Genomic DNA, 23,281 nt, shown 5'->3' with positions numbered 1-23,281 from the left:
TAATCTTTTACTCTTTTCTATTTAGATATATCTTTCCAACACATATATCATTTATCAAGTGATTGTAAATCACCCTATACTCCATATATTTCTCCCCATTTTTGTCACAAAAATGATAAAGGTATGAAAAATACAACAATTATTCCGAGAGGACCTCTCAAGTTTATAAGAACTTGATACAACCTATATGAATCTAAGAGAATCAGTTATAGAATTGATCGGTCAAACTCACAAGTTTTGGTATTTCAAGCTCGTTGTGAATGTTATTAGTTTAACAAAACTATATCTTGATTTATAGTCCACTAAAGCCAGTCTCGGACTAGAATTATAACCTGGTAGTTGAATATCACTATTTACTAATCACCCTTGAAGACTGAAGACGACATCAATGTGAACTTCATCAACAAAGGTATGTGAAGACTAACTATACTATTTACTCATATTATATACAATTATATCTATTGAGATAAATCGTATGACTATAATATAATGATTAGCATTTGCAAAGAAGAATACAGGCTAAGGAATAAGTCATGTTAGTTATTAAAGTTCACAAACTTTTAACGGTTCGTGAACTACGTATAAATATAAAGACTTGGTATTTTATCTCAAATTCGCGAACTAGTCGATTTTGAGATAGTACTGGACACTATTTAATTCAAAGGTAAACGAACTGTTTTGATCGTTCGCGAACTAGGAGATTTTGAATGTTTCTTGTACACCTTTTGTTTCCAAGTACACAAAATATTTTAACAGTTCGCGAACTTGCCTAAATCAAAGGTTCCTGAGTTACGTGATGTTTTTGAGTTGACAAATTGTTTTGACAGTTCATGAACTAATTTTATCTTATGGTAATTACTCTAGTTATGCTTGAAGATTCCAGAATCACTTAGCCATGGCTCTATGGAAAATCATTTGGTGGATTATTGTTGCACACATCTTCTTTATGATTCAAAGCAAACTTCTCACATGCTTGCATCCACAATCTATATGGAGAAGTTTAGCTTGCTTGTATACAAAGTAGTTCATAAACAAGGAAACTAGTTCACGAACCTGCTTTGTTTAGTATTGTTCATCAATATAAATAAAGGACACCCTGCACACCAGACTTAATCCTCGCACTTCTGCGTCCTAGATGCAGACTAAAATCGTTCTCTAAAAACCTAGATTTACTACGGAAAAACCGTTTTAGGTTACAATTTTGAAAGACTTCACTGTGGGGTTCGTGAATCCGGTCAAACTATCTTTTACCCGATAATTCTTGTTATCTGTATTTTGTTCTTATGGATCTCCTAAGTTTTCGAAACTTTGGATCAGGAACTCGATAGATAGAAATCATAAAGTACTATTCATCTCATACTTCTGATTCATTTAGGTTATTCTTGTGAGGTACCATTGATTATGCATCTCTATGACTTTGAATAAAATAAGTTCAACCTAATCTTAAGTTTGTTTGATATCTTATTTTTTTAAAGATCCCTCATTTTATAAGGATTCACATAGCTTGATTGAATATATTTTTGAAGGAAATCAAATATGCTTTTTGTTAGAGGCAGAATAGTCATAAAAGTCTTCACTTAGGTTGAAATAACTCATAGGCATGTAAAGGACGTCAGCTAGGGGAATCGTGTTGTGCATGGGCTTGCGATATCCAAGAAATGTGAAGGAGCGCAGTTGAAGCTGAATTGCTCGTACGGTCGATTCGGTCTCAACTACATTCCAGTTTGAAGTTTGATCGTGTGCTAGTATCTGTAGCAGCTTAATACAGAGTGGTACTCAAGTTCTCGATTAGGTCCCAGGGTTTTTCTACTTAATAATTTTCATAGTTAACAAAAATTATGGTGCCTTACTTTATTTCTTTTCTGTATTATATTATTTGTCTTTATATTAGAAATGTCACAAGTAGTGTGCTAAATAATCTAAACTGTGTTTAAGCCTAAAAGACTGTACGAAACCTACTAGATTATTATGGAGAATTCGTATATTGAAATAAAAATCACAAGACTTGTTTTTGTTTGAATTCCGTTCATATTACATTTCAGGTACATACTAGGTTATTGCTTAGATGTTGATTTCTAAGATAGTACAAGTTAAACTTGTCTTCATATCAGGTATTAGATCTTTACTGCTGATCTGTACTACTGATTGTGACAAGTCTGTACATACAAGTTTCCGAATTAATAATTTGATGGTGTACTTGGTACCCCTACTTTTTCAATTGGCATCAGAGCAGGAAAACATTGGAAAGGCGTATCAGTTTGTGTTTGAAGCGATCTGAAATCTATGGACATTAGTTCTATCTTCTTTAATGTACCACTAACCTTTGATGGCAAAACTTACTTATGGTGGAAAATAAATATGTTTTTCTTCTAACAAGCTCGTGATTTTGCTTCACATGTGACGGTTGTCAAATTATACACCCATTCAACAGTTATTGCTGATGGTGTAACCTATGCCAAGGACATTGGTGAATCTGACGCTAATGAAGTTCTTGCTACGAAGCAGAATTCTGATGGATTGAATGTTATTATATATGCCCTAATACCAAATCTTCAAAATCATGTGTCTACATGTGAAGCGTAGAAGCAAGCATGTGATATCTTCAAACTGTATTTGAAGGGAATACCTCTGAAAAGGTGGCACGGCTTCGAATCCTATCTAGGAAAACCTTCGTTTGGATGATGAAGATTCGTTTAAAGAATTTAATCACAAACTTTATGAAAAAGTGAATGCCTCCCATGCGTTAGGAAAAACTATTTCGGAAAAGGATATTGTGTTGAAAATTCTGAGATCTTTACCAGCTTGATACGATTATAAGAAACATGTCATCATAAATGGAAACGATCTTTCAACTTTTTCAAGAAGTGATATTGTTGGAAAACGAAAGATCTTTGACCATGAACTTCGCACTAAGACCGAAAAGGGCATTTCCTTTAAAGTCACTTAAAACACTAGTAATACTGAAAAGGGTAAAATTGTTTTTCTGCCAGAGAGATGTTGGAAAAGTGATAATGAAGATTCGGAATAAGATCTTGACACATATGTGTCCTTAATAACTAAACAGTTTAGAGATAACCTAAGAAAGAGAAATGAATAATTCTCTAAATACCATCCACATCAATACATACTACAATCTTAATAATAGTCTGGATGATCCTTCATCAAAAATTTTGACTGATATGATGGATACATCACCACCTTATGAAAACTTTGTTTTTGATTTTTCAGGACCATCTCAAGTGTCTTTGTTTGTAGAAACTTTAATCTTAGTATCAAAACGCTCCCAAATCCTATTTGCACATGATTTGAAACATTGTTTCAAGAACAAAAAGAGAGTGAGTTTTTTCAATAAACTCCGATTGAGGGCTGCTAGATTTCAAATATGCTTCAACTCTTTCGAGAGTCAAACTCCAAGGTTAGTAAGGCTAAATCTTATTCTCCTTCAAATTTGAATAAAGAAATTTCTCAAGGGGGGGGGGGGGGTTAATAAGATCCAATCATTATAAGGTTTAAGAGATTGTGGAACCAGCGCATAATTCTAATGATGAGCTAAATTCCAGTGGTGTATTTGGTACCCCATCTTTTTCGGAATTGGATGTCTAACATATCAGTTTCGATAAGCTAAACCAAATCCGAAAGTACCAAAGTAATTGATTTAGTCTCTTACCAAAGAACAATTACCCGAAGTAATTTTTCTTAATTTCGATAAGTCGAACTAAGATCAAAATTAACTTAGTTACTTATCAGGATCTAATTATACTTAAATAATTGTATCTATTTAGATATGAAAAAACTAAGATCGAAAATAACTTTGTCTTCTTATCAGGAAAAGGTTTTACAGGAGTAACTGTTCCCTTAACTTTGATAAGCCAAACTAAAATTAAAATCTATCTAGTTATTTGTCAAGAAATCAATTATTATAAACATTTTTTTTACTCAGTTTCCACAACCACACTCCCCATAAATATAAGCGTAAGTTCAAAGTAGAACCCCCCCTGTATATGTTATTCCATGCAATAGACATAAATAAAATATTTTCCAGAAAAGGTTACATGATCTTAGCCATCACCTGCCATAAGAGAAAGACAAACCGAAACTACTCATATATATACTGAATATACAATTTATAGAACATAAATTGATACTAGTATATGTGGCTCACATATGAGTTAAATCATCATAATTTATTTTGATTTTTGATATAGTACCCAAAAGGTCCGATAAGAAAATTCGCTACAAATCAAAAGTCAAAACTCATAAAATGATAAGCCAAATAAAGTATAAATTGTTACATTCATACTCAAAAGAAAAAATATCAACACAAACACTCATCGAAAAACAAACACAACCATTTATAGACCAGGAGTCATAAACTTTAAAACATTACATAATATTTAAAGTTTAGATAGAACAAAGACATGATGACTAATTGGAATCATCCCAATCAGTTTCCTCATCAGATTCAGTATCTTGATACTTATATGCAATGTCTACTAGTTCTTCAGCAAAGATGAGGATATTTTGTAGTAAACGGTTAATTGATCAACACAACAATCATACTTCCTTTGCAATCTCTTTGAAATAATATAAGATTCTTCTCGGATTCAACACATTATGCATTCGTCCTATCATTTTGTTGGGAATTCCTTAATCACGGGCCTTGAAGATTTCTCTCTATAGCTTGACTATGCAATCCTAAAAGTACCATAGATTTTTGTAAAAAGACAAGGATATCCAGGTGTCTTTTTTACAAACCGGATTGCAACCATTTTTCTGGTGATCTAACCACAAAAATTGAAGTTTCTTACACCTACAACAAGGTGACATACAAGTTCGACAACATCCCAAGTCCATTTAGTCTTATACATGTTACTTGGAAAATGGTTTGCTGCAGCATAGTTACCAAAAATTTTGAGATAAGGTATCCTCATATGGATAGAGGACAAGGTTGGAAACAACTTGTCGATTAACTTCAAAAGACTTATTTTTAACCATAGTTCGAAACTACAAGCTTCATAATTTGCTTCATGCATATTTGCATAAAAGACTTTTACCAAGTGTAAAGATGCCTTAAAATCACCCAAATGAATGATACCCACTTCTATTGAGTTTACAAAGTGTTATACCTTTGGTTGGTTACATATACGTAAAGCTTCTCTCTGATTGGTTTTTTGAGAAAACCGAACTTAGCCAGGGATTCATCATCAACAAAATATTTTTGAGATACAACATCATACCTAAACTAGGTATGTTATCGATACTAACGTCAAAGGTAGTACATGTTGTTGTATTCCTAATAGAACCTTCTCAGCTAGCATAGTTTCTTCCAAAACTACAATCCCATCCCCTAATTTTCCATAGGAAAAACAAGAAATAATATAGGAAAACTTACTTTCGAAAAAGTTCGTAAAGAGATTTGATTTTCACCCTTTGTTTATCTTAAGTTAGGAAACACTAGAGGAGTTAATATTTCTTGAACAATTACAAGAACAATGATTCAATAGTGATAATTTTTGAACCCTAAGAGTTTTTTTTTTGTTTCCAGACAAATATCGTTAAGAGAAAGAAGAACAAAAGTGAGCTTCTGTTAGAGCACTGCTTGGTCGAACTCGCATGTGTTGCTATCTCAAGCATGTTTGTCAATGTTAGTGATCAAAACTATAAGTCTTGATTTCTTGTCTACTATTAGCTAAGTCTTGGACTAGTATAGAAAGTGTATTTGAGCTCAAGAATCCATGGCGATCATCATACAAAGACGAAGAACTACTCAAGAAACTGGTGGAACTTCATCGACTAAAAGGTATGTGGAGACTTGAACTTATCTATCACTCAAAAGTCTATCTACTCTATCTCCTATCTTGAGACAAAAGTCGTTTTGCTACATAGACTTTGATTATACACATTTCTATTTCGAGCCGAGTTTATCTCGCTTATCTATTTCTCGAAATATGTGTTGGTAAGCTTTTGCTTTGGCCAAGTTCATCTTTACTAGTGACGAAAGTCATGTTAAGTTTCAATCACTTGAAATGGCTTCGACGAAAAATGGGTTGTGAACAACAACTATATAACGTCCTCTAAGAATGTTTCAATGATTGAAACGAGAGTTTAGATTATATAACCATTGTTGGATATAAGCATTGTGTGGTAACTCATACATGTATAAGTCCTTATTCCTTGAACCAAAGTATGCGTACTTTGCTGCTCAGGAAAACCGGAACAGAGTCCGCAAACTCAGTCCGCGTACTGTCGGAGGTTCTCTTTCCGAGAAATCTGCTGGAGTTTGTGAACTATTTGCAAACTTATTCCGGGTACTCCAGTCCGCGTACTTAAGTTGGTTATTTTCTAAAAACGATTATTCGTGAACTTAAACTTATATAAATAAACTAAGGAATGCAAGTTTGCAAACCGTGGCTATAAAGTTCATGAATCGAGTGAATCAAATCGTTTTTGTTTCAATTATGTCTATTATAAAGATCTAAGCAATTGAACAACTTTCTAACTAGTTCATTTGAGTCATTTGAACTAGTTGTGGTAAAGAGAAATATGGTTGATGTGAAAGTGATCATATGGCTAACCATTTGGTTAACTACTGTTGAACCAACTAGATGTACATGTTTGGGTACGGCTACACAAACCTAGATAAACGTGCATTTCATTTGTGTGTAACAAGCTAAGTTTCGATCTAACGGTTGAAATATATTAGCTTGAATCTAATCAGGTTTTCATCTAACGGTGAATATTGAATGCTTTGTTACTAAGCTAACATTGATTGCAAACCCTGATTTGAAAGACTATATAAGGGAGAACTCTAGCAATTGGGAAACCTAATACCCACACCTCCTATGTGATACTAGTTGTATTAGCTAGAGTCGATTCTCTTTTAACCTTAGGTTTCTAATGAGACCTTGTAGGTTAACGAATTGAAGACTTCATTGGGATTGTGAAGCCAGACCGATACTACTTTCTCGTAGTTGTGTAATCTGATCTTGCTATTTCTATCGTACTAAGTACAATCGTAAGGATTTGCTTGAGATTGATTTATCCGATAGGCACGATATAAAAGTAGTCACAAACATCTTCGTCTCATCGTTTGTGATTCCACAATATCTAGTTTCACCATCATACGATTTAGATTATTGTGAGGTGATTGATAATACTGAGCTGTTCTACGGGAATATAAGTATGGTTAACTAATTGGTTCCTGTTCACCTTGATTTATCAAAAGACGGAACAAAAACTCGTAGGTATTTCTGTGGGAGACAGATTTATCTATTAACGTAGATATTTCTGTGTGATACAAATTTGTTTATTAAAGTCTTCGACTTTGGGTTTTAGCAACTCTTAGTTGTGGGTGAGATCAGCTAAGGGAATCAAGTGCGTAGTATCCTGCTGGGGTCAGAGACGTAGGAGCGTAACTGTACCTTGGATCAGTGTGAGATTGACTGGGGTTCAACTACAGTCCAGACCGAAGTTAGTTTGTAGTAGGATAGTGTATGTAGCGATACAGTGTGTGTTCAATCTAGACTAGGTCTCGGAGTTTTTCTGCATTTGCGGTTTCCTCGTTAACTAAACTTCTGGTGTCTGTGTTATTTCTTTTCCGCATTATATTTTGTTATATAATTGAAATATCACAGGTTGTGCATTTAATCAATCAATTAGGAAATCCAACCTTTGGTTGTTGATTGATACTTGAACATTGGTCTTTGGTACCGTTCAAGTGATTTCTCTTGTATTCAATTAGATTCGCAGATTTTTATTTGCTTGAGTAAGTATTGAATCGAGAAAGAGAGATATAACTCTTTGATATACTTTTATTAAGATTGAGTCTGACTGTCTAGTTGATTCTCTTAAAAGTATGTTGGAGTTAGTCCATACAGATTGTTAATCGAAATATTGGGTGTGGTTGTTAGACCCCCACTTTTTCAACTTCACTTTGGTTTTACCACCTGCAACACTTTATTTTCGAAACCGTATGGACTTGTACCGAATTTTGATAAAATAAAAATAAACTGAATCCATGGGTACTTCGAAATTGATATGATCCCAACAAAGTTTATAAGATATTTAGTAAATATTCACAGTTATAAATGACATTTAATCAGAGGTACTGATAGATGTAACCTTCCAGTGATTTCTTCCTTTTGTCTGAACCCTTTCTTATAGTAATGCAATTTATCAGTAGTATAAGATCAATTGTTTTCTGGATTACGGACAAGAATACTCAAGTTCCTACAATTTTGTGTGACGCACTTATATGATTGGTCCTCTGTACAGGCAGTCAAAACTTATTTTCCAAGAGGGACAATAGTTTCCAGGTAGCCAAATAGGTTTGTTGGTCTCATTCGTAACCGCACCAAGAAAATTCCAGTGACAAATCTTCTCCCCACATTCTCGCCACTTGTCTGCTATTTGTTCTTTAGCTTATACCAACAAAATATTATCTACTTCCTATGTCCCTTATATAAAATACGAAATTTTGGAATTCTCTTGTCCCACTAGATTGGCGGAAATATATTTCCAACAAAGTTTTTCCTATCTATACCCTTATTTAAATAGCATGGATATATCACAATCAAGTTTATGTATCTAGTATTGAGAATAAGATAAAGGTTAAAACAAAAAGACCAATGGATGTCAGTGAAATCAAAATTATTTCTTTTTAATAGCTTTCACATATTCCACACACACACATATATATATATATATACAAACATATGGAGTAAGAGTTAGTTAATAACCTACTAGATTCATAACACATCCCAAAACTATCTTAAACAACAACGATCCAGTTTTTGATTCAGCACGCAATATGTTTGAACTTGAGTGTTTTAGATGGTACTCACTTATGCCTTATTTATTATCCCTAACATCAAATCAGTACTCTTAAATATTATTGTATTTGTGTGTTTCCACCAAAACTATACTGAAATAATTTTACGAGCACACCAATTTTGCAAATAGAACTGTAAAATACATATGCTACCTGGCACATGTTAACCAACTATGTTTGGTGGTGTTATCCTAAGCACATAAGGGAAAATTATTTCCCAGAGGTTTTGATTTTACAGAAAGTGATAGTCGGAAAAGCAGTTGTGTATACATACTTTTAGTACAAAGACAAAATGGTAGAAAACACTTTAGAGGCGCCCAAAATACTCGACGATCTAATCTATGATCTACAATGTACCTCGTATCATTACATCCATATCAGCATCCACATCACATTGGATTATGTATAATCATCGAGTTCTTTAGGAGCTCGATTTTGTGCACACTCTTCAAGAGTACCTTATTTGACATGTTTTTTTTATAAGAAAAAATTTATTGAGCTTTTAGCTGGTAATGTTTTGCATGTCTTTTTCCAGAAGACTGCAAAGCTCAGGAGTGAAGACTCATATGCTTCGAGCTGTCTCTCTTACTGATTTAGCTATATAATCAGCTACTTGATTGTCTTTTCTACCAACAAAAGTGAAAAAGTGTGCTCTAATAAAAAGTAAAAAACAACTACTAAAACTTGAGATAAAGTGTTTAATCTCTTCTATTATATTCCTACTCTCCCATTGAACTAGCAAGTACTTCCAGTAATAGATTGTATGACCAGCTTTGCGTCAGCTTCAATATGAATGTTGTCTAGCCGTTTTTCCTTTGTCCAAGATAAAGCCTCTCGCACTGGCATACACTCTCCATCCTCTACACTTAATGCTCCATCTACATAACTCCATTTGATGCTATTGCAGGTACCTGTATGATCTCGCAAAACAAGACCAGTGCCAAGTTGGTTAGTGTCAATATCAAAAGAAGCATCAACATTAATTTTTCTAATTCCACTCAAAGGTGTTTTCCAAAGTGAATGATTATCAGTATTCTGCGTGCCTGAATGAGATGCAGTTTCATGCAGATGTGGAGTTAGATAATATAGATTCTTGTGCATAAAAGTAGTTGAGTTTAGTGTAACTCCCTGAAAAGCAACATCTCATCTGTCTTTCCAAATCATCCAAGCTCCTATCATGAAAGTGTACAATAGCTTTTCCTCTATATGTGGATTATCTGAGAACCAACTTATTACCCATGCTGAGACTAATTGATAAAGCTGTCTGACTGAATCTATGTTGATGTTAATCTCCTTCCAGACCTTCATGGCATGACTACACTCAAATATTATGTGTTCCATAGTTTCATCATAGTGACCACAGATGTCACAATGATTATTTATGTCTGCATTATATTTGTCTAGACTATGTTTAGTAGAGTGAAGTTCCCTGATACACTTCCATGCAGAAAACTTGATTCTGTGAGCTGTACTTCATCTCCATAATATTCTCCACACTAAATTATTAATTGGCACACCATTAACTTGAACTTCTCTGTCAAACATAGTAAGCAACTTGTAAGCACTTTTAACTGAGAACTTGCCATATTTAACAAGCATCCAAATCATAACGTCCTTCTTCGATTTATCAATGAAGAGAGCTTGAATTCTTCTTGAAGTATTAGCATCAAACAATTTATCTAGGAGAGGAATATTCCATTGATTTGTATCTGGAAACATGAGCTCAACAACCTCACCATAAAATCTGAAATTTTCATTTTTGGGGGAGAGGTGGATGATTCATACTTGGGATTTATCTAACCAGATTTTTGTACCGTCACCATTATTGATCTCCTTGAAATAATGTTGCTGTAGAGTCTTCAAACCTTTAGTAATTCCATTCCAAGTGTAGGTGCAGTTTTTTGCTTCTATGTTTTGATGAATGATGTCTTCATATTTGAAGTATTTACTGCTCAAGAGTTGTACCATGAGATGACTTGACTCATTGCATATCCTCCAAGCTAACTTGGTGAGAAGAGCTAAGTTGAGTTTTCCATATCTCTAAAGACAAGTCCACCTATGTCTCTAGAAGTGCAAACATTATGTCATGCTATTGGATTTGAGCCTCTGTTAGATTTATGACCCCAAAAGAACTTTCTCTCAATAGTTGTGAGCTGAGTTATGAGATTATTGGGAAGCTTTAAAGTACCCATATGATACACTGGGAAAGAATTAAGAACATGCTTGATCATAGTTCCCTTTCCTGCTTGAGAGAGGTTGATAGAAGACCATGTGGAGAATCTTGTTTCAAAGCAGTCTTGATGCTTTTGAAAGTCTATTGTTTTGAATGACCAATAATGAGAGGTGAACCCAAATACTTCTCCTTAGAATTCATTGTCTTAACACCGTAATATTTGTAAGATTTTCTATAACTTCATGCTTAGTTCTCTTACTGAAATGAACTGCAGATTTATCAAAATTAATAACCTGCCCTGATTGTGAACTGAAGTTGTGAAGTAATTCCAATAAATTGTTGATTGAAGAAAGGTTTGCTTGAGTGAAAATCAAGCAGTCATCTGCAAAGAGCAAATGATTAATGGCTAGAGCAAGAGCAGCCTCTTTAATACCAGGAATTTTTTTTTATTTTCTTGAGAAACAGTTCGATGCCTAGAAAGAAATTCCGTAGCTAGGATGAAAAGATAAGGAGAAAGAGGATCTCCTTGCCTGATTCCTCTTGTAGGTGTAAATTCTTCATAGGGGCTACCATTGAGCATTACTGACAAAGTAGTAGTGTTGATACATTGATGAACCAAAGTGCAGAAATCTTTACAGAAGCCAAAGTACTGAGTACTTTCAATAAAAAAAGGCCATTCTAGTCTATCAAATGCTTTGGACATGTCTAGCTTGAGTGCCAACCATTCAATTTGTCCTATTTTTTTTCCTCCATAGAGTGTATGATTTCTAGAGCAATAACTGTGTTATCTTGAATAAGTTTACCTGACACATAAGCTGCTTGAAAAGGAGACACAATCTTGGATATTAGTGGCTTCATTCTATTCACTAATATTTTTGATATGATCTTGTATGAAGTATTGCACAAACATATATGTCTGTAATCAGCTGCACACATGAACTTTTTATTTTTTGGAATGAGTGAAATATAAGTCATGTTAATCTGTCTTAAGATATACTTAAACTCAAAAAATCTAGTGACCATCAAGAAAACATCATCACCAACTATATTCCATTTACTTTTATAGAAACCGGCTTGAAAACCTTCTGGTCTTGGGGCACTCCAGTTTTCCATGCTTTTGAGAGTGTCAAAGATTTCTTGAGATGAAGGAATACAAGTGAGACAGGTGTTATCATATTCATTGATATTTGTAAGAAAAATGTTGTAAAGACATTCTTCAATTTGAGGATTTGATGTTGAACTAATTTGTTTGAAGTGCTGAGTGAGATGTATTGATATTTGATCTCTTGTTTGAAGCCAGTTGCCATCATGATCTTGAATGGGATCTATGTTATTCCTTGTTCTCCTTTTATTTGCCTTTGTGTGAAAATATTTGTTGTTGTAATCCATCTCCTTCATGAAGTTATCTCTAGATTTTTGTTGGTAGAAATCACTTTGTACTTTGTGCCACGTGTTCAGCTCATTATTGATGTTGATGATACCATCATGAACATTAGAGTCTTGGGGTCCTTCTTGAAGTAACTTCAGATCCTTTTGTAAGTTATCTACCTTTTGATTAATATCACAAAATGCTCCTTATTCCATAGTGAAAGTTTCTTCCTTGTAATATGAAGTCTTTGGTTAAACTGAAAAGTAGGAGAACCTTGGACACTAGATTTTGAAGCATTAGCAATAACTATTGAACAATTTTGGTCATTTAACAAGTTAGAAAGAACTTAAAAGGTTTCCAACAGTTTGGAACTGTGCCATCAGTTACAAGCATTATAGGGTTGTGATCACTTTCAACTTGAGTCAAATGCATGAGATTAGAATTAGGAAAGTAAAAAGACCAATTGCCATTACCTAGTGCCATATATATTCCAGATTTTTTAGAACCTGTGCCTAAATTATTGTTGGTCCAAGTGTAGTTTTTTTATATATAGCCAATATCTTTTAAGCCACAGTCTTTTATAATGCCATTAACTAGGCCATCTGAAGAGGATGAAGGTACATTGTGGTTCTCAATGAGATGGAAGTTCAGATCTCCTAAGACAATCTAAGAATTATTATTAGCTCTGCTAATCCTATGAATAAAGTCCCATTGCTCTTTTTTCTTGTTATATTTGTTGTAGCCATACATGCATGTTAAGAGAAATTCATGTTTACTGGGATCTCCCTGAACTAATACATTGAACATGTTACTATATGAGTCTACCACATCACAAGTAAATATATTCTTCCAAAGTAAAACCAGACCATCTGAAAAGTCCTACAGGTTCTATATAAGCAGTATTTGGGTATTGATACTTTTAAGAAGAGGGAGGCATTTGAGTTGGCTTATTTTGGTCTCACAAAGAAAGATAATATCTGGATTTTGGGTTCCAATTAAATCACTCAGATGGTTTCTAGTGTTGGCCTTATTAAAACCTTGAACATTCCATGAGATGATCTTCATTGTAAACACTTCACTTTTACTATGAGTTAATAAAATTTTTGAAAAAGCTAAAACTATCAAAATATGGACAAAAATAGGGTTTATGAACATTTAATGCCATGCAGATAAACATATTGCTTGCGTAAAGATTTTAACCCAGAAAATAGACTCAAAAAATTAAAGAATTTGAAAAAATTAAAAAGTCTGTAAAATAAAAGGAGAGAACTAGTTGAAATTTTATATACTTGTATCTCCTTCTGTGAATTAGTATCTTGTATATCTTTCTCTTTGATCATTTGAGAAGTTTGATTGTCTGTGTTGATATCAGAAGCATTGATGATGGAAGATTCTTCCTGAGTCACAGTAGTAGAGCCTCCAGTGATTCTAATCCTTTTTCGAAGTCTTGTGGCTTCAATGTCTTCACTCTCACCTTTCTTTAGCAAAAAATCCATATTTATGACTTCACCATCTTTAGGTGGAACAAAAGATGCATTTTTGATAAACTTCTTTGGATTGGATTTTGCTACTGGAGCTTTACTGGTTGTAATATGAGATATGTTCTTCCTGATATTACTTTCTTTGCCAAAGAAGTATAGCTTTTCATGAGCTTTGAGTAAGAATTCCTTTGCATCCTTACAAGAAACTTTCCAGTGCTTAATGACATAATACTCAGAGCATATACCAGGTGGTTGTATTTCATAATTTTTTTTTGATCCATCGGCTTATTCCTGCATTAGTGATAGTTTTCACTCCTCTTCTAAGTGGATATGAGAGATCTATATTAACACAAAATTTCACCGGGTCGCTACCTATTGGTACTGCATCTTTTGGATGGATAGCTGTATCCAAAAGTGTTGGAAACCCCAATGCTTTTATGTGTAAATCATCTCACGAATATAATCACGAACAACCAATAAGTGTCTTTTAATGATCGATGGCCTCTCATCAATAACTTTGTTGAGGTGATCTGAATTGCTGAATTTGAAGATCATCATATTAGGATCAACCTCAACTATTTTGACCTCTTCTTCAAAAATAAAAGGCCATGTGAACGTGATGTAGTTTTCCACCATTTCTACCTTTATTCTTCCTTCTATTATCACCTTGCATATTGCACTTGCCTCCCATCGAGTTTCTTCACCTTCATCACTGTTACTGCTTGGTTGGAAAGTCACAACTTCAGAGGTATCACCTAAATTAATTGTAGCTTGTTTGAATTTGTTAACAAGGTCTCCCAGTTGGCTTGAGCTGCCTTCCTCCATTTTTTTGATGAACCTTCCTTTAGGGTTTATGTTTTGATTGTAGAATAAGTGTTTGACATATATGGAGAAGATATGAGTAGTTTCTATGTACATGGAGGAGTTAAGGATTTTTTTTTTTGAATGAGATCCCTATAAATTTGGGGACTGAGTGATTTCGATATGACTTTTTCATGGCAGGTTTTGCAGCTGTGTAACTGCATTCTGAGCAAAACACATACAACAAAAAAAACCATTCAAAACTTTCAAGGCGGGATAATCTTTAGATTTGAACTTCTGAGTTAACCCGATCAGTGTCTTTGTTCGTCTTCCATTTCATACAACTGATATCATCACAGACAACTACTGCTATCAAACGCTTAGCAAAAATCTCAGCAAACTTTTGATCAAAACAAACGAGAAGGAAAACACCATTAATGATAAGACAAGCTGCAAACACGTATTGGAGACACGGGAAAAAGTTTAATAACTCATGAATAAGAAATAAAACTCTGAAAATATGGATTTGAGCATGAATAATAGTGAGCAAACATAATAAAACAAAGACAAGAGAGAAAACAATAATAAAAGTGTTGAAAATCAGATCATGGAATGAATGAAAAAAATGACTGAGTCGACTCGTTGATGTCGCCCGATCCTCAGAACGATGACCTTGCAGGTTAAATCCATCCTCAAACATGTGACCTTATTTGACATCTCAATCCAGTTTCTTTTATCAAGTTTTTGACGACCATGAAATTAGTCATAACTATTTAACCAATCAAATAAAAATACTAGATCAGTACTCTTCTGCAGAATTAAATTCGGTTAAGCACCTAAGCTGAACGAATGTTATGCCACGTCAAACTTTTTCGGGGTGCAGTAATTTTCATAGTGTCACTCCAGAAATGATATTTACACCCACCAAAAGTAACTAATCCAATAAATTACTCCTCCTACGACGTCCGAGAAGGAGGGACTGACTATAACCAAAACACCACACAGGAAACACAAAAACAAAGAAGCCTTCTTTCTTTCTCTCTTCACTTTAGAGAGGCCAAACTCCCTCTTCTTAATGCTTGTTTCCTATTTCACAGATTTCTGAATCTCTCAGGTACAATCGAACCCTGTCTGTGTTTTATTCTCTCTTACGATCAATCTTATACTCTTAATCCCATTTTTAGATATGAATCTACGTTGCATGAGCTTTTATTTGAGCCTTTTTTTCGCATTGGACGGTGCCTCATTGTAACCCAACTTGTTGATTTCTTATAGTCTTACGTTTAATCTTGTGTTTATCACTTTGTTTTTGTGATTTTTAGTTGTTTGTTTTGTTGATTGAGGAGGTTTGATTACATGATTTAGACACTGATAGAGTTTTTGTTTGAATGTTTTTGTAGAGAAAATGGGGAAAGATCGGGTTTTTATGGATTGGTTTTGTTAAAATGTATGATTTTGATTGTGTTTGTGTGTTGGGTATTGGGAGTTTTCTTGTTTGTGATTTTGATATTGTCTATGTAAAAGAAGTGGATTCTAGGCGGGAATTGGGAATATGTTTATTGGGCATGAGTTTTGTTGGTATTTAGGGTTTATGTCTTTTGGTTTAGTTAGGAAAAAAAAGAGTTAATTGGTTGAATTAGAAGATGTGTTGGGTTAGTAGTAGTAGTAATGACAGTGCTGGTTTCTGTTTTAGCATGATTGTTTGTTGTTTTTCATTGGTATTCTAGGGTATCATTTTATATGTACTGAGAAGTGTATGGTAGTGACCTAAAGATGTTGATGGATTTTGCTATCGAACTCTGAATTGCTTCATGAGCATTGCAATTATACTTACCTTTGTGTGAAAGCTGCTGCTAATAAGAAGAAAGCATATATGAATGACTAAGCGACTTTTTGTGCGGAAGACTCTCTAATTTTTTTCTTATTACTGTGTATAAACACACAAACCAAGTTTATGGAGTAGCCCGTGTTGTTTTGTCTAAAAACTAACTCTTGGGTTTTGCAGGATTTGTTGGAACCGAATTCATGAACTAGGGCATTATTATTATCTTGCTCATCAACATTGTTAATAGAGTGACTTCCAATGCCTTTATACAAAAGAAAGCCTTTTCCCTTGGTGGATTCACCCGATGATTTGGAGCCTCGTGATCTTGTTTTTCAAGTTCGTTTCACGAAAGAGATATTTAAGGATTACCAGTATCCTTTTGTTTCCCAGTTGTTTATACATTATCTGCTTATTTCACTCATCTTCTCTTGATTATTTTTTGCTGTTCTTCGGATTAACACTCAAATCGTTATTAAACTTGTTCTCTTTGAAGAACATGGTATAACAGTAGTTTTCTCCCTTTGTCGCTCTCATCTACTAGATTCATTTGCGGGGATCTTTCCTTAACCTATCTCAGAGAATATCTAAAGCGAATTAATCTGTATCGCCGTAGAATCTGGACCTGTAAAGTTACTGGAAAAGCAAACCTTACTTATGAAGAGGCCTTGGTCTCAGAGCAATGTGCAGCTGAGAAGGTTCAACAGTTCCCGAAAGAACTAATGGCACCCGTACTGCATATCATTCAATTTAGTAAGAACCATTACCCTTGTGAAAATGTCTTTAAATTTGTATATCATGTTTCTTTCTGGTATACGCCTTCCGTCTTGATATATTGATCTCTTCCCGACTATTAGCTTTTGTAGCTCTCATTTTGGTTAGTGGTCATGTGAGATGGATCACTTGAAAACAAAATAAAATAGAAGTGCCAAGGTGAACATATTAAGGTAACCAAGATAGTAATGGTCTTAGTAGAACCCAGGTGTCACTGACTCAGTAGATTTGGTTACATAAGTACAAGTTTGATTTATTCATTACATACATTATTTGTTAATTTAAATGGATAGGAGACTTGAAAATTTTATTTTTAAATTCTCCCGTCTAGTTGTGGTTTCTTCTGCCATCAAATTGAGTCTATGAGTAGCTCGATGATGCTTAATATGTCCTGTTTATTTCATTAGAATGATTATGCTACATTTTCTTTTTTGGATGCAACTCTAGAGGAGGAGGTATTGTGGTCTAAGTTCTAACAGGTGCATCTATTTTACTGCCACCATCTTTTTTTGCGCAGGAATTCTGTTTTCTCACTCATTTGGAATGAGCTTGTTTTTCTGTTAGAGTTAGGGAATTTAGATTGCAGTTTCAGTTTCTAATATTTTCAGATGGAGATACGACTTTTAACACTAAATTTTTTTATTTCTGTTGCGACTACAATCTTATGTTTGTGTTGAATCTGCTTATAGTTTTTTTTTTTTTCCTTTTGCCTTGGTGATCCAAAAGCACAATGGTTCAGGTCACCACTAGGCGGAGTCTAGTTAGCGTCCATCGTAGAGTGCTTCATTATTAATGGAGTTATTTTCTATTCCTTTATGATTGGTTTATCAAGATGCCTTATTCCCATCGATGTACTTTAGCTCCATATGCGCGGTCAGTGGTTCCAAAATTTGCTTTTCACCTGTAAAGATGATCAGAAGCTTCAGAAGGGTGGAGTCAACAACCGCGGTACTAGAGAAGTATCTATCACTTAGAGGAATTAGAGCGACGAGTCCAGTTCGCTTCGTTGTCTCCACGTATATAGTTTCCTATGAGTTGTTGCTTTCTTTTCCTTTTCCCTTTAGTCAAACAGTTTCTGGGATGATTTATTACCATCAAGAATTTATATGGTCTAGCAATACCTTCAAAGCAACTATAATCTAAGTATATTTTAAGACACTGGTAGTGCTGTAGGCTTTGATAATGAACTATACTGAGTCTCATGCTTTCTCTGGGTCAAAGTTTGGGTTTGACCTTTTAAAGTATCGTTTTGTGTAGTCTACTTAAATGTTAGTTTGTTTGCCAGGCACACTCACTTAGAGTGCTGTAGGCTTTGGTAATGAACTACCACGGAGTCTCATGCTTTCTCTGGGTCAAAGTTTGGGTTTGACCTTTTAAACATAGTGGCCAAGTATCGTTTTGTGTAGTCTACTTATAAATGTTAATTTGTTTGCCAGGCACACTCACTTTGAGAGATCTACTTGTCACTTTAAGTAGAAAACTGCAGGAGCGTCAGCTGGTTGAGGGCTTGGAGTTGCACGTGAGGAAAAAAGATAAGTCTTTTCCTTGCAAAATACTTAAGATTTTGGAGGACAGTGACCCAATCAGTTATGAAGTGGGCTGGATTGGCAAAGATAAGAAAGTAACTGGTAGTTCGGTGGTAAATTTTAATGATCTGATACGAAGGAAGCTTCCTGTCAGTAGAGAGGTGCTGAAATCTTTTATCAGAGAATCTACTTCTCAAAGTTCTCCATGGGTTATCCATGATAATTTGGCAAGGGAACATGGGATCTCCACCGAACCACCAGAAGATTCAAATGACGATGATGACAATGCGAGAAAGAAAAAAAATGTAAGTGAGCAATAAATAGGCAGCATTTGTATTCAAAGTTGCTCGAGTTTGGAGTTATCTATAATTTTAATTTCAACTATTGTACTTGAATTATCAAGATTCTAAGCAGCATGAATTGTGCAAACAGAAAAGGAAAGAACCAGAGGATGATAACAGCTTGATCAGGAGAAAGAAAGCTAAGAAAGGTACTTGATTAATCGAATCTTTAAAATCTTTCATCTACTTCTGGACTTGCTTAAACTTTCTTAATTTCGTAAGAGGTATATGTCTCACATTCTTTTCGCTAATTACCTGCACATGTAGAAACTACCCGGGAAATAAAATGTCTACCACTGAACCTGTCCTTTTATTTAATTATTTTTACGACTTGATAAAACTGAACCGTATGATGGGTCCGTTTGCACAGTATTTTTGGCCCATGTTATCATTGATTCAGAATCTTTTGTTTGCATAACTCTTATCTGTATTTTAGTAAGTAGAGAACTCCCTTCAAATATTTCTCCAACACGCAAAAATTTTGTTACAAAATTCTTATCCTCCATAAATCTGCAGGAGTTCAAACAGCAGAGGAAGAACCCATTAAATATCCAATTGATGATAGTCTAGTGAAGCCTGGTGCCGATGATCCTAAATTCACTGATCGCCCTCCTCCATCAAGGGATTTCGGTGTTCCGGAGGAGTATGTCGGGGATCTTCTTATGGTTTGGGATTTTTGCTCTTCCTTTGGCAGGTTGTTGCACTTGTCGCCATTCTCACTTGAAGATTTTGAAAGTGCTATCTGCCATAAGGATACCAACCTCAATCTCATTATGGAATCACATTCAGCATTCTTTCAGTTGCTCATTAAAGATGAAGGAGACTATTTTACAGCTGTACAGAAGAAGAAGCGTAAATCAAAGGTGGAATTGAAACCACTTAAAATTTGAATTAATCAAATGTCATTTGGGTTCTCTTGCAAGTATCTGTTATTATTGTAAAGTTGCCATTTAAGTTTTCCATCTGTACATGTGACCTCCTCCAATATTATCTGATCAGTTTGTTGCGTTTCTCTTATATTCCTTGATTGCAGATTACTTTACTGAATTGGTCGGAGTATCTATGTGATTTCTTGGAGATGAAAGAGATTTCTGAGTTCTCAACTCACATAGCAACAATAAAACGGGGCCACTATGGTCTCTTGGATCCTCATTATAAACTAGCCATCTTTCGGGAGCTGGTTGTTTGTGCCCTTGATACTGATGCTTTTAGGGACCGGTTGGATGACTCTATTGAACAACAGCAGGCTCTTGCAGCGAAAAAGAGGGGAGTTGCATTGGAGGAAGGTAGGAAGAGAAGGGAGGAGAAGCTGCTTAAAGCAGAATCTAACGGAAAGCAAGTATTGAATGGGCATAGTTTGGAGAATGGGGGTAAGGTACACCATTACGAGAATGGTTCTGATGACAAGCAGAATGGTTCTAATTACAAACCAAATGGTTCTAACGGCAAACAGAATGGTTGTGAAGACAAAGAGAATGGTTGTGAAGACAAAGAGAATGGTTCTAACAGCAAGTCAAATGGTTCTAACGATAAGCAGAATGGAGATGTTGCAGAGGAAGAAAACAAACATATTCTGGTATATAGAAGAAAAAAAGCTTCTGGGAACAGGTAATAACGTCTTGTGTTTTTGAAGTTGTGATGCATTAAATTGATTTTAATTACCATTAAAGAGAAGCATGATGAGTGGGATTGCTACAGGGAGAGAAACAGTGTAGAGGAGCCATCAAGCAATGAGGAGCATAAGGAGTCAGACAAACAGAGCAGGGACAAAAGAAATGAAGCCAAGGAAAATAGGAACGAAGGGCAGACGGTTCTCTCTCTCTCTCTCTCCCCTTCTCTCTCTCACACACACACTCACTCACTCACTCACTCACTCACTCACTATATTGTGCATGCTTTGCTTATAGAAAGAAGTTCTACAGAAGGAAATAGAGAAGTTATATGTATGTACCTACTCCTTGGGGAAGGACAAAGACTACAATAGGTATTGGTTCTTTCGACATGAAGGGCGGCTGTTTATTGAGAGTTCTGACTCCAAGTATTGGGGTTACTACAGTGCCAAGGAAGAGGTACATGTGTTTCTAAACCTCAAAAAGCTGTGTATTTATTCATCTTTTCTTCTTTTATGAAATCATTCTGCTTCTGAACAGCTTGACGCATTGGTGGGTTCACTCAATCCAAAAGGTGAGAGGGAGAGGGCTCTTCAGAAACAGCTGCAGAAAAGCTATGATAAGATAAGGTGAGTCTTATTCCATACCTACTGGCTCTATGATGGTTCAACTGCTTAACAATTATCGTTGACCTGTTGGCACTGCTTCTTTTGATTAGTGTGCATCGTTCCAGTAAGAATTAAATGACTTTTGAAGAGTCTTTAGGTTAGAAAATTCCATATTTCAAATTATCTATATTTTACAGAGTTCTTATGGTGTCGTCGAATGACTCTTTATCCAAATGTCTAATCGAGATTACACCTATTTTTTACATCCTGGATTGCTAAATCCAGGTCATATAAATACATTCCTGCTTAGCTTGTGTTGGCTTAAGGAAAAAAAAACACAGTTCGACTCGTAAATTTTTACAAGTTTCACCATTAACCGCTGCATGGGCATTTTAAAGTAAGATTTCAATTATTTTTTCCACAGCTAACGAAGATTATATCTTGTTTACCATCTGCACTCTTTGCAGCCTGGCCTTGCAGAAGAGGTCGAAGGATATTGCTTTCAACATTGCTTTGGAAGAGGCTGTTGTTCGGCGATCAACGCGTGTCCATGCCCCAGTAAGAGATAATCCAGCCAAGGCTTTCCTGAGATATGTCAACAAGTGGAAGGAATAATTCAACTGTCTGCTAGTTTTTTTTTTTTTTTTTTTTTGAGAGACGGTTAATACCCTATTTTTATTTTTAAAGGAAAAAAGGTAGTCTGGCCCAATTTACAATCAGTCGCTTACAGCTTCTCAAACCCAAAGTTAACCTGAATTTAATACCAGGATATCCGGCCAATCAGTAATAAGCTCCCTGAAACTAATGGTGCAAAACCAATTAGAGTCAGAGCCCCACAAATGCTAAACTCTTCACCTTGATGGTCAAAAAGCATTTCTTCTTCCATTTCTTTCACACCAAACAATCCAGTGCAAAAGGATGTTAAGACTACTTCGAACACACAGATTTAGTAAAAGCTTTTTGAATGGGGACTTAGATATAGGTGTATGATTGCCACATTTTTAAGTTTACATAGCATTTGGAGTTGGGAGTTACTTAGGGCCTAAAACGATTAGCCAAGGCTTTTATTTGATTCGACTCCAACAACAATATTTAAAGATATCTGTCTAAGGCCATTTCGCTTGGCTTTAGCTTTAATGTAGTCAAGCGAAATGAAAGTAAAGGTGCATCTCACTATTAGCTTTAATGTAGTCAAGCGAAATGAAAGTAAAGGTGCATCTCACTATGGGGAGGTGCATCGTTTAGCTTAAACCACATCGAAACTGAGTTTCCGTGCAAAAATAATGCTAAATGAAAACTGAGTTTCCGTTTGGGTCAAAGCGTCTATCTTGACTAAACAAAAAATCAATTTAATGTTTTCAGGGTATAAACTCTCAGGAGCAGCGCAAGTTGGCACTTTTCCTTCTTCATACACTTTTTTTGTTCTCTCTCAACCCTCACATATTTTTTTTTTTATCCCTTTTGATTTTGATGGTGGTTTAGTTTGAATTGCTGGTTGAAATTAAAAGGGTTTGATCTATACTTAAAAGATAGATCTGTTCTATGTTTCAATTTCGAATTCCATCCACAAAATCACAAAAGGTAAGTTACTTTAGGGTTTGTAGTGAAATTTTATATTGATCGTCACGAGATTCTTGATATTAGGTTGATTAGTTATGTTGTACATAAGTCAATAACAACATAAGGACATAAATATAGGTACTTGTTTTGTGATGTATTAGTGAATAAAATTCAATGTAATGGTTGTATTGGCGTGTTGATTGTTGATAGAACCAAATTCATGATGATTTTTATGATGCCAATATATTGGAATGTGATTATGTACGTGGGTTGTAGGATTAGATGCATTCGAAACATTTTCATCATGTTATGAGTTCTATATATCTAACTTATTTTTCTTTAAATTTTCAGAAAACTGCAGCTCAATTAGTATATCATGAAGAGAC

The 23,281-nt window shown here is 34.9% G+C and overlaps 1 protein-coding gene across 2 annotated transcripts; it reads left to right on the top strand.

Moving 5' to 3' along the window:
• Positions 1-15,637: 15,637 nt before the first annotated feature.
• On the top strand, positions 15,638-22,060 carry LOC113306914 (DDT domain-containing protein DDB_G0282237-like). Of its 2 annotated transcripts, none has more exons than XM_026555830.1 (11): positions 15,638-15,768; positions 16,660-16,850; positions 17,057-17,229; positions 18,687-19,081; positions 19,209-19,266; positions 19,634-19,980; positions 20,151-20,725; positions 20,816-20,927; positions 21,025-21,186; positions 21,268-21,356; positions 21,803-22,060. In XM_026555830.1, the coding sequence occupies exons 2-11, from the start codon at positions 16,738-16,740 to the stop codon at positions 21,948-21,950; spliced, it is 2,172 nt and encodes a 723-aa protein (XP_026411615.1). In that variant the 5' UTR covers positions 15,638-15,768; positions 16,660-16,737; the 3' UTR covers positions 21,951-22,060. The 2 variants fall into 2 exon arrangements, with proteins under 2 accessions (XP_026411615.1, XP_026411616.1); XM_026555831.1 differs by lacking the exon at positions 15,638-15,768 and adding an exon at positions 16,075-16,101.
• The last annotated feature ends 1,221 nt before the right edge of the window (positions 22,061-23,281 follow it).

This window comes from Papaver somniferum, chromosome 8 (genome assembly GCF_003573695.1).
Source record: "Papaver somniferum cultivar HN1 chromosome 8, ASM357369v1, whole genome shotgun sequence".
NCBI classification, from domain to species: Eukaryota; Viridiplantae; Streptophyta; class Magnoliopsida; order Ranunculales; family Papaveraceae; genus Papaver; species Papaver somniferum.
Note: the sequence above shows the minus strand (reverse complement) of the source record. Positions and strands in the feature narration are given on the sequence as shown.